The sequence below is a fragment of the Pseudorasbora parva genome, chromosome 6 (assembly GCF_024679245.1).
Source record: "Pseudorasbora parva isolate DD20220531a chromosome 6, ASM2467924v1, whole genome shotgun sequence".
Taxonomy (NCBI): Eukaryota; Metazoa; Chordata; class Actinopteri; order Cypriniformes; family Gobionidae; genus Pseudorasbora; species Pseudorasbora parva.
In genome coordinates, this window is record NC_090177.1 from 19319287 (window position 1) to 19332140 (window position 12854).

At 37.5% G+C, this 12854-nt stretch overlaps 1 protein-coding gene across 1 annotated transcript in view; it reads left to right on the forward strand.

Annotated features, from left to right (window-relative positions):
- The first annotated feature begins 481 nt into the window (after window positions 1-481).
- znf385a (zinc finger protein 385A) overlaps window positions 482-12854 on the forward strand; it is a 115221-nt gene continuing 102848 nt past the window's right edge. The window contains exon 1 of the mRNA XM_067446003.1: window positions 482-815. Within this exon, the coding sequence (XP_067302104.1) occupies window positions 689-815 (127 nt within the window). The 5' untranslated portion in view covers window positions 482-688. The remainder of the gene's footprint in view (window positions 816-12854) is intronic.

A 12854-nucleotide genomic window follows, 5' to 3' on the forward strand; every position in this document is an offset into this window, starting at 1 on the left:
AACATCAAATTTTCATTTTTGGGAGAACATTCCCTTTAAGTGTCTATATGTACAACCTCAAATGGATGAAATTGACTGGATATATTTGCATGGATTTTTCTTTTACCAGAGAATTTTCCTGATATCCTTCTCTTGTTGCAAGATTTCCAAGCTTCAGCAGTGCCATCAACATAGAAACCAGAACACTGGCTCTATTTATTACTTTTGGAACTCTAAAGTAAAAATCACTTGTTATGCAACAACAAAGTTGTCCATATTATGAAATAAGACCTGGATGCTCCAGTTGTCACAGGCCGTCTACATCTTCCCAGCTATCAGGTATGTATCTCACATTCCCTAGTCCTCTCTCCATCCCAATCCATACTTTCATTGACACTTGACTCTTCTCTCCCTCTCTCACCCGCTCCCTCCTTCTCCTCTTCAATCTCCCTCCTCCTCTCTCCTTTCTCACACAGTTGTCCATACTTATTACGGTCCTGGTGTGATTGTCTGCTGGAATCTATTGCACTTGTCCTGTATTCTCAGTGTGGTGAACCTAAGAGTGGGATGGGCTAAAAGAGGGAAATGTGTGTCTCCGTGTAACTGTGCGTAACTTGCGCAGAAGACACTCCCGTAAGTTCATCAGGACTATTTTGGCTCCAAATATCCCTGGAGCCTCCAAGAACCGGGTCCGGACGCTCTGTTGTTCATGCCAGCGAGGGTTTCTACGAGGAGTTTGTGGTGTCAGGGTGCAAGTGGAAAGACCCTCAGAGGGAGAAAGAGGAGACAAGAGGACGGGAAGCAATCGGAGGAAGAGGGTTTAATGTGGGGTTCAGGTAAGAACATCCACTCATTTCTATTTCTGTCTGCGGTCTCAAGCGGACACATGAGCACAAAACTGTTTTCCCTGGAGAGCCTTTTTGCTGCATATGCGGAAATGTACAGCATTTATGTGTTTACGTTCTATTATGGAATAGCACGGCAAGCTGATCTATATTTTCAGGGTTAAAATTATTTGTGTAGTATGGCATTTACAATAGATATACATAGCTTCAATGACATAGATTAATAGTTTAGGAGATGTGATACATCTCATGGAGTTTCAACACCCACTATGTACTTCAGTCTATGACCAGCATCTAGTCCTCCTAATTTAGTCATGTCAATGTTGTCATTAACAAGATTGTATTTCGTATGAAGAAGTACATACTTCTCCTGGACATTTGAACTGGCTTTTTCGGTAGATTTATGCCGCCTCTTGTCTCTTCATCAGCAATAAGAAAGAGTGTGTGTGTGTGTGTGGTCCCGGTAAACCCTTTGTAATAGGGACAAAATATCCCCACATTTTTTTGCTCCCCATGAGAAAACCAGCTTTATAAATCACACTGATGTTTTTAAAAAAATGCAAAAATGCAGAAAGTTCATGGGGAGGGTTTGGGGATAGAATATAGTTTGTACAGTATAAAAATCATTATGTCTATGGAATTGTGTGTGTGTGCCTGTGGGCCTTGTGTTAATGTGTGTTTGATTGAGAGCAAACAACTTCAGAAGAAATATTGCCCACAACCATTAATGACCTATATTCTGTCAAAAATATGCCTGGAATGACCTTTTAAATGTACCTTTGCTCATTTAATTTTACTTTATAAAAATTGTGACTTTTAATATATGTATTTGGAAGTAAAATAGAAAAGGAGCTTAGCTTTGAAGGTCAGTCTCTTTAGGACTGAGCAATGTTCACACTACCGGATTTTTTAAACTTTGCAGTAAAGCTTTTAAGCCCGTTTAAAACCAGCAATGTTTAAAGTGAAGTTCTTGTGTGTCTCAAGTGTGTATGTGTATGCGTCTATATGTACAAGCCTGGATGTTTGCTGAGATAGATAAGTGTAGACATGGTATTAGGGGGCTCTCTGTCTTTTGCAAAAGGTGTGAAATTAGCATCTCTGTGTGAGAGAGAGTGACAGTCAACTTCAACATTCCCCTCATACGCAGAGCTGGAAAAGCACACAGGCTATCCATTTGGAAAAGTCTCATCCCTCCAAGAGCTTTCTAGAATTTTTTTCTTCTTGTTGCACAGGAACATAACTGATATGGATCCACTCTTGATCAATATTCTAATTTTAGTGTGATCATCCACTGTCATGCAAACGGATACTCATATGCCGGCTGCTGGCTCTGTGCTTTTCAAGGGCATTGAAGCGGAACTGTGAAGGTCTTACGCATATTTAATGAATATCAAAATAAAGCCCTTTAACCTTGCTTTATGCAAGGTTGTTATTTTTCAGTTTTTCAAATTAAATTATATTTGATGTATCTGATACAACATTAAATTAAAGATTATTTGAACGAATTGTCATAACATGATAAAATGTCAGATCAATGCTTTTTATTACTATACATTTTGTTTTAATTTCCTTATTTCCATATGGCTGTTGTTTTCCCTCGTGTAGACTCTAGGTTATTATTTATATGGTGGGCTGGGTGCTGGACGTTCCTTTGACCTTTCAGTGCAGTCTCTAAATTCACCACCCGTCCGCCAGCACACACTGCTGTTGATATATACAGTATGTTCTCAGAGCACATGGCATATACGCCGCAGCTCCCTCAATGCATAAAAGTCATTACCAGTTAAAGACGAAAAAAGGAGAGGAAGGAAAATCTTAGAGTTAGGTTGTGAAATATATTCCCCAGCCAGCCGTCCCATAAATGGCCTGTATGAAATGTGTATGAATGACATGGCAAGAAAGAATAATAACCTCCTCTTGTGGTCTGATTAATAACCACACCTCTTGTGGTCTGATTGGTCGAAGGACTATCCAATTGCATATAGAGTCACTTGAACCATGGCCATTGATCACATCTCTTGTGCAGTAGAAAATACAGAGCAGACTCCCCAGACTAACTTACAACCTTAAAAGATTGAGCTTGGTCTGGTGATAGCCAGAAAAAACAAATTAGGCTATAGCAAAAAATCCTGCCTAAAATTATTGGTTGAGCAAGATTGTACATGAATTGGAATCGGTCAAAAGGAGAAGCAATTGTTTCCAAGTTGCACAATGTTAAATTTTTTTCATAAAGAGCCTGTGACTCATCGACAAAATGTTGGCGCCATGAGCGACTGTTGTTGAAAAGATGCAACAAAAGTTGAGAAATGAATATTACTACAACATATTTATCGTTGTTCTTCAGATTTTAATTTAAGTTGGAATCCACACAATTGGGAATTTCACTGGAAAAATTGGATTAGGCCTAATAAAAGAAAATATTATTTCAGTCTTTCGACTTCAAAATTTGCTACTTGACATTTCTTCATTATTTATGACAGTACTAGCAATTTCCGAGTGAAAATTATTCCAAAGTAAATCCTACACCATTTTTTTAACAACATTAATATAAAAAGTTTTGCCCTTGAAATTTCACTAATGTGACAGCACCTTAAGAAGGTCATTCCATGTTAAAGTCAATCATCTGATTTTAAACCACTAAGAATTTATATTCTGATGAGTTAAAGGGTTAGTTCACCCAAAAATGAAATTGATGTCATTAATGACTCACCCTAATGTCGTTCCACACCCGTAAGACCTCCGCTCATCTTCAGAACACACTTTGATATTTTATATTTAGTCCAAGAGCGTATCTAAGTGTATGCACACTATACTGTCCATGTCCAGAAAGGGAAAAAGACATCATCAAAGTAGTCCATATGTGACATCAGTTAGTTCATTAGAATCTCTTGAAGCATCGAAAATATTTTGGTCCAAAAATAACAAAAACTACAACTTTATTCAGCATTTTCTTCTCTTCCGCGTTTGTTTTATCTCAAATAAAGATTCAAATGGTTATGAATCATCATATTGATCACGTGTCAAACTGCCAAACTGCTGAAATCACGTGACATTGGCAATCCGAATCATATTAAAATAATAATAATAAAATAAAAAAAACGAAATATAAAATATCTTAAACTGTGTTCCGAAGATGAACGGAGGTCTTACAGATGTGGAACGACATTAGGGTGAGTCAGTTTCCGTTTTGGGTGAACTAACCCTTTAATTCTCATTTGCTATGATGCATTATACACTTTATATAGACTATATTGCCAAAAGTATTGGGACACTCCTCCAAAATTATTAAATTCAGGTGTTCCAATCATGGCCACAGATGTATACAATCAAGAAAATATGCATGCAGACCGTTTCTACAAACATTTGTGAAAGAATAGATCACTCTCAGGAGCTCAGTGAATTCAAGCCTGGTACCGTAATATGTTGCCATCTGTGCATAATTCCATTCATGAAATTTCCTGAATTCAAGCCTTACATCACTAAGTGTTGGATGCAGTGTTGTAAAGAACGCTGCCTCTGGACTCTATGGAGACGTGTTCTTCTCTGTCTGGCAATCCGATAGACGATTCTGGGTTTGACGGTTGCCAGGACAACAGTACTTGACTTACTGCATTGTACCACGTGTAAAGTTTGGTGGAGGGGGGGGGGATTATGGTGTGGGGTTGTTTTTCAGGGGTTAGCCTTGGCCCCTTAGTTCCAGTGAAAGGAATTTTTACTCCATACCAACACATTTTGGAAAAATTCTTGTTCCCAACTTTGTTGGAAGTTTGGGGATGGTCTCTTCCTGTTCCAACATGACTGTGATCCAGTGCACAAAGCAAGATCCATAAAGAAATGGACGAGCGAGTTTGATGTGGAGGAACATGACTGGCCTGCACACAGTCTTGACCTTAACCCGATAGAACATCTTTGCAATGAATTAGCGCAGAGACTGTGAGCCAGGCCTTCTTCTCCAACATCAGTGCCTGATCTCACAAATACACTTCTAGAAGAAAGGTCAAAAATTCCCATAAACACACTCCTAAACCTTGTAGAAAGCCTTCCCAGAAGAGTTTGAGCTGTTATAGCTGCAAAGGGTGGGCCAACTCTATATTAAACCTTACGGATTAATAATGGGATGCCATACATTTCATGTGCATGTTAAGGCAGGCATATCCACCTTATTTTTCAGGTATGAGCGGGAGCAGCCATTTGTAATTTTAAATGTGTCTGGCTTCCGGTGTCATTCGCATCCAATTATTTTTAGCGGTACAAAACAGCTTGTTATGCTGATTGACTGCAAACTGGTGTTTGTTACCATATTTCTTTAATGCATTGTCTTAATTATAAACATGCTGGATTATAGGGATTATATTACATTTGACTGGACTTTGATATATTCTTCTCATTATTTCCCTAGAGTGGCTAATAAATCGGAAGTCACAGAAAGCACCTTACTTCTGCATTGAAAAATAAGGTGATAGGCTATTAAGGCATTTACAACATGTACAATTTATTTATGACCCTTTCCAATCCAAAATGTTTGTTTGCTCTGTTCTTAGTTCCAGAGGAGCATGTTGAGAATTGATGATGAAAGATCTGTGAGTACACAGATTTTACAACTGGGCTTCACCCTACCCCTAGATATCTGTGTCTGCTGAACTGGCCAACTCAGAGTCCAGATTTAATCTCTAGTGCGCTGGTCTCTCGTTAAACACATTAAAAATAGAACCTCAATATTCCAATATATCCATGGGCCTCTGGCCAGACAGGGAAGCCTTCACAGAGTCCCAAAAATGTTTTTGGCCAAGTCCTCCTAGCACATGGAGCCTTTCCCTGCAGCTGAGTATCTCAACATGGAAAGCTCTATTTCTCTCTCGCTTACTCTCTCTGGCTCTTGATGTCTTTGCATCTTTGATCTGGTCCTGCATAGTGTTTAAATTTGCATGCTAGTTCCCGGTTTGTTTTTGTCCCAGGTTTGTGTCCCTGCTTGGCCCTGAGTGAGGTACTTGGCGCTTGCGTGAGAGGCTTAGTTTGCAAGATTTGGTTTGCAGTCTGGAGGCGGTCCAGGCTGCTGTGCTAGTGTGTACGTTTGGGGGAGTGATTCCCCTAGGCTCTATGCAAAAATAGCTCTCTAAATAAACCATAATTCTCTGTGTAATTGGTACTTTTAAGAGGGAGAATGAAATATGCCTTTGCAGGTATTTTGAAATCCTCAAGGATTATTCATTATATTTAAATGTTGCAGTTACATAAGCATCATACATATATGACGGCTCTCGGCTACTCTTGGGGCTCTCGGCCCACGGCTCTCACCCCACACTGCTTGCCACATACTCCAATCACCCCTTGCAGACTGGGTACCCTCGAGACTGCGCTCTACTCAACACACCTCCCTCCGGCGGTCACGGTGGCTGCAGAATGGGGATGAGGGCAGATGAGGCGAGAGAACAGGAGACGAAAGGATGAGAAGAGACAGAGACGAGATAGGGGGTAGAAATAACGCATAGAAAAAAAACTCAAAGGGGAAAAAATGCATCAATTACAACATAACCATTTCTTTATATTTCATTGGCTCTCGCTTGTTTTTGCATGTGTTCATAATTTCTTTGTATTACAGCCTGGCCAAAAATGGTGTCTGTACAATTAGGTTTCATCACAAATAAAACAATTGACTCCCAGCTAAACGATTCCCCCTCTCCTGTATGGCTTCATCACTGTCTTCTCTTCACCAATCAGCTGGTGTGTGGTGAACGTTCTGGCACAATATGGCTGCAGTCGCATCATCAAGGTGGATGATGCACATTGGTGGTGGTTGAGGAGACCCCCCCCCCCCCCCCCCATATGTAAAGCGCTTTGAGTGCCCAGAAAAGCGCTATATAAATATTATTATAAACAAATTATTATGCAATAGTCCTACAAAAACTTTAACAATTTTTTATAATATCTGAATAATGGATGAAAATTTTCCTCAGACTAGATCATATATATAATTTAATAATTTATGTGCTGCTTTATGTTGCGTTTATGTATGATTCTTGTGTGTAATATCACCTCTGAACCTGCAGAGGACAGCAAAGCACTTTTGCCGTGGCTGTAAGGGGTTAGTTAGAGGAGCTTTATAACATAATGAAATGGACTGTGGAACGGGAGTCAAGGCCCTGTCCTCTGAGTCTGTCGCAGTGCAGGTTTATTCTGGCAGTGGTCTGTTATGGTTGAATGGTGGCAGGCAGAGGTGTTTCAGCCTCTCTCCCTTTCTATCTGGTCCCTCCATGGTTGCAGGGATATAGACAGATTGTAGGGTTCACACAGCAGCATTTACACTCTTCTGACTCTTGGCCTAGAATGGCCCCACATGGGCATGCATCCTAATGTGACAACTTTTTTGAAAAGCTGTGCACTTTGACCATGGTAATTATTGTGATAAAGTATGGTACATAATTTCCAGAATAGCTGTCCTAGCAATTGTGTTGCAAAATATTATTATCATAAACAGTTTTTTCAGTGACTCTTTTGGCAGTTTACATCGTATGCCAGTATAGGCGACAAATAACTTTTTTTGTATTATGAGTTTGTAATTAATTTACTTAACTGTTTCTTTAAAAACTTCATTCTGGTGAGAAAATGCGACTGGCTGAATTCGGAGAAGCATATTATTAGTAGGCTTTCGAACCGAACCGTTTTAATGAGTGAATCATTGAATTGTTCATCCAACCGATTCGTTCAGAAACACTGATTCATTCGGAAACTTCATTCGCCGTTGTTGCTCCGAAGTGTGCAGCTTTAAATTCTTCTTTGGCTTCTTTTGGAACTACTTTTGTTCGTGGATCAAAATCAGGCAATGGTAACTGGAAATATGTAAGTTACTCAATATTAACTTTTTGTTTATCGAACAGTCTTCAACAGTTGTATGAATGTAACATCACTCGTCGTTGCTGTTGATTCAGAATATGTTGTGCGATATTGTTTAGATATTTAATTTTATGTTTTAATGAGGATATGTACGCTTGCTTCTACTCTCTGGGCATGCACTGTCATGCCATAGAAATAGGATAAGTGTGAACATGTTCTTATTTAGTTTAAGGGAGAGTTTTTACGCGTTTTCATTTCACGCCCCATAAGCCACGCCCAGGTAATTTTGAGACGTTCCAAGGAAACTGTTAATGACATTTTAAATAGCCTAGTTTATTTATTTGCCTTACTCTATTTTTTTTAAATATAGATATATTCATTGCTATATTTATATTTATTTACCTTTGAGCAGCATTATCACTATGGTTATAAACTTATACAATGACACGTAATCAACTATTTAATTTTTATGATTTACAGTTATAAATTAAGAGACAATTGATACTTTCTTTGCATCTCTATGGGTTATATCTACAGCCTGTTCTATTATTCATGTTAAATGAATTACTCTTTAGGAGCATTTATGGAGAAAACTGCAAGTTATTCAGATTTTATTATTGAGCTGCATGAACTTCAAATGGTTTACTTTGCATCATCCTGTAGCCTTGGACGGACAATTTTAAATAGTTTAAGACTTTACCCCATGCTGGTTTCACATCGCTTAAGCCTTTAGTTTCAGATTAAAATGTATATTTGAGCACTAACGTATCTTAAAATATGTCAGTGTCATTATATTGTCATGTCAGGGGTTAATAGAGGCCTTCTGAAGTGAAGCGATGGGTTTGTGTAAGAAAAATATGCGTATTTAACATGTTATAAAGTAAAATATCTAGCTTCCGGCAGTCCATCTTCCATGTTCAATTTACAGAAAAAGCGTAACTGGTGTGAGATATGATGTCAGAAGTAGCATAAGCGTTTTGAACTGCGAGAAGCGTTACACTTTCCTCTTTTTAAACTGAAGTGTCTTAATGACTCCAATGTAGTCAGGATGTGATTCTTTGGTTGCAAATCTGTCAAATACAGAAACAGATAAGAGTTCATTGAGTAACAGTTGTAGGGATATGGAAATTACTGTAGGTTGACTTGTCACATTCAGCTCTTCTTCTTGATGCTCTGTTCACACCTGTTTTATGACTTCATGGTGGCGTTCATGTGCATTCATAAATATGATCTTTACGACATGACTTGAACGAACCATAACCATGTCATGTCAACAAATAGAGAAGTCAGGAGAAGTCATTTTTATCATGTTAATTATTGTGCCCTAGCCTCAAGAGCAGTGGTGTCTTTTACCCCAAAATACCATTCTTTTACATATTCTTCCATTATTGAAAAGTTGTTGCTTTAATTAGCTTGAGCAAAATGAAAATCATAAATCATACTGTAGGTTGACTTGTCACATTCAGCTCTTGTTCTTGATGCTCTGTTCACACCTGTTCTTTAATAGCCATTCTCCTCATGCTGTGACCATTACCATCCCAGACCTCTCTTACACACACACGCACATGCACAGGGAGCCAGGTTTTGCAAGAGGATCCCCATTCTTGGATTTCACCCTCTCATCATGACATCCATTAAAGTCCTGCTGGGTCCCAGTCCCAAGCGGGTAGACAGCACATTAGCGCTTGGACCATTGAGCGCAACAAGGCCCTGCTCTGAATTATTGATCCCAACACAACTAATGAGGGAACCCTATCCCCTCTTTTGATGAGACACACACGGTCACACTACTGTGTGAGCTCTGCATTGCCGTACACACTGGCACACTGTCCACCCAGCCATCACTCGGTGTGCCAGGACTGCGCTGGTCCATTCAATCAACCTGTTTATCAGTGCTTTGACGTTCACTGGCTCAGATGGCCTCACTGAAAAAAAACAGGGCTACGTTTTCCAAAAGCAACACAGGCATATGTAGATCATGAGGACCCACCAGTCTCTAAGATCAACTTAGATCTCTAAGATCAACTTAGGCTCAAAAAACTTTTGGGAAATGCAGCCTAGGTTAAATGCTTGTGGATTCAGTGGATTTCAGGCTAGTTCAAACTGGTTTATTGACAAGTCAATATTTGATTGTTCGCGTTATTTTCTTAAATTTTGGACATTTAGATTACCTTTACTCATGCAATGTTCACTTAAAGTTAATCTTAAAAAAGTAATGATTTAAAATTATATTAATAACTGAATAGCACTTCTATATCTAATCTTGAGCAAAGCACTTGCACAATGCCATGCCTAAATTCAGCCTTTTCAAATTATTTAGAGTAATTTTCCCTTATTTATTAGCCAAATGACAGAATGTTTAATAACTGTAATTGATCTGTAATTAGCGTTGACATGACAATTATTACTCGCTTATCATATTGTCCATCCATAAATATGCTATTGTTTATGCTGGATCTTGCTGATTTTGTTGCTGGTCTAGCTCGACCATTATAGCCAAGCTGATTAAACTAGTTAAGAAGCCTGATTCATAATTGAAATGAACCTAAATTTAAACTTCAATTAATTTGTGATTTGAATTTCAGGGGGTGTATTTAAAATAATTGGAATTTAAATACATTTATTTAATATCAGTAAGTGTAATTTTTAATTGGAGATGGAAAGCTTGTCAAGACAAATGTTGAATGTTAACATGACAACCTTTTTTGAACGCATCAGGACAGGGAAGGGGCAAACTCAGTCTTGGAGGGCCACAAGTCCTGCAGAGTTTAGCTCCCATCCTGATAAAAACCCTATCCCCTGCCTGTAGCCTTCTAGTAATCCTGAAGATTGTGTTTTATTAGGGTTGGAGCTAAACTCTGCAAAACAGTGGCCCTCCAGGACCGTGTTTGCCCATTCCTGCTTCAGGACTTATAGGGTACAATGGGGCTAAAGGCACACCTAAAGAAAATGTTAATTTTCACTTCTCGCATAGTGTATGATTGCAGAAAAATATATAGATGTTGAACATTGATGAAACATATTTTTGTGTGAAAATAAATAATAAAAGTGATTTAATTAGTTTAAAAATCGTATAAATGTACAAGATGGCTATTTTCTGTTTATTTTGAAAAAATAATTTAAATTGATTAAATATTTTAGTTCAAAAAAATAAAAACAGTTTTTTTAGGGGTGTTACGAGAAACTAATCTAACAAGACAATACATGAGATTGGTTTCACGAGAACGAGACAAGACAAGATTTATACACTGTAAAAAAAATTCAGGTCATCAATATTCAGTTGGCCGAATTGAATTTCTGTGAATTAAATTGCATAATTTCACAGAAATTCAATTTGGCCAACTGAAAAATGTAGATGTGTCTAGATCAGTCACTAGACAATTTTCAATTGGAGAGATATTTTTTTTTTTTACAGTGTAGTTAGTATTTTTAAGAAATCTTCAATGATGAAATAAATGACTAGAAAAAATGTTTGCAGGTGCATTTGAAATGTTTTAACTAATCAACTTGTAATGAATGTCATTTAATTTCTACTTTCTGAGTATGAATTATCATACTGTAAAAGACAACAACCACTGTAAAGGTTTTGCCAAAAATTCAACTGACTGGCTTCTCTCCTGTAAGATTGTCTTTTCAGACCTTATTGCACATGAGCTTCGTTTGACCTCCTAACTGAACTCCATCCTACAAATTGATCATAGATATTAAGTGCAAACAATAACCATAATCAAAGTACTCAATATTCAAAGTGCAAATAGAGACCAAATTGTTCTTGAAGCACAGATACAGGGCTAAGAGATGGTTACAACATGTAACACATTCATAACACACTCAATGCGAGTGCTTTATTAACACAAACAGACACACTCATAACACATACATGTCTTCTCGTCACGTTATAACTGCTGTGCAAGACTTGAACAGCTCGTTCTATGAGCTGATGGAATTTAAGCGACTGTTATGATTATCCACATGAATGAAATATGTTAATTAAATAAATGTAAAAAATGAATTAATTCAATAAATGTTAAAATTTATGTTAATTAAATAAATTGTATTCATGATTCGGATCGCCAGTGTTACGTGATTTCAGCAGTTTGACACGCAATCCGAATCATGAATCAATACGCTGATTCATAACCATTCTAATCTTTATTTGAGGATTTAAAACACACGTGGAAGAGAAGACAGTGCTGAATAAAGTTGTAGTTTTTGTTATTTTTGGACCAAAATGTATTTTCAATGTTACATATGGACTACTCTGATGATGTTTTTTTTTTTTTTTACCTTTCTGGACATGGACAGTATAGTGTGCATTCACTTGCATATGCTCTCGGACTAAGTATAAAATATCCTAAACTTTAACGGAGGTCTTACGGGTGAGACATTAGGACATTAGGGTGAGTCATTAATGACACACATTTCATTTTGGATGAACTAACACTTTAAGATTCAGAAAGCATTGAAGGAGTTCCCATAATAGTTTATATTTACAGCAGTTACAATACATTTATTATATATTATGTATTAGGTATTTTATTATATGATATGATGATTAATATCATTTTTTTTTTACAAATATGATGGTTTCATTGTAAATAATGTAAATTATCTCTAAGATGAGCATCCCACTTAATATATGATATTTACCATCTGAATCAAATGGTGTGTTCAAGTCCTGGGATGTTCGTATTTACGAGGTGAGAAGTCGTGTTTACGTTATTGTGTGTTTAAGTCTGTAAACAAGATGGTGGTGTACCTTTTTTTAATTAATTTCACGCAAATACAGCAAGGTTTGTTTACTCTGCTTTAATTAATGTATGAAACCACTGTAAAGAGTATCATTACATATTAGGCTAATTGTTATATTAATTTACAATGCTGGCTTACTTTGTTGTAAATTACAAAGCCTGACAGTGTCACTGCTAAAATCAGTTATATACTACAGATGTTGCATCCATTGATTCCGCCATGTTTCTCACTCCCCCCCCCCAACTCGTATAGAGATCAGGGCTTAAAGACAATCCAGAACTTCCCACTGGTTTTTATGACTTCATGGTGGTGTTAATGTGCATTCATAAATATGATCTTTACAACATGACTTGAACGCACCATAACCATGTCATGTCAACAAATGGAGAAGTCATTTTTATCATGTTAATTATTGTGCCCTAGCCTCAAGAGCAGTGGTGTCTTTTA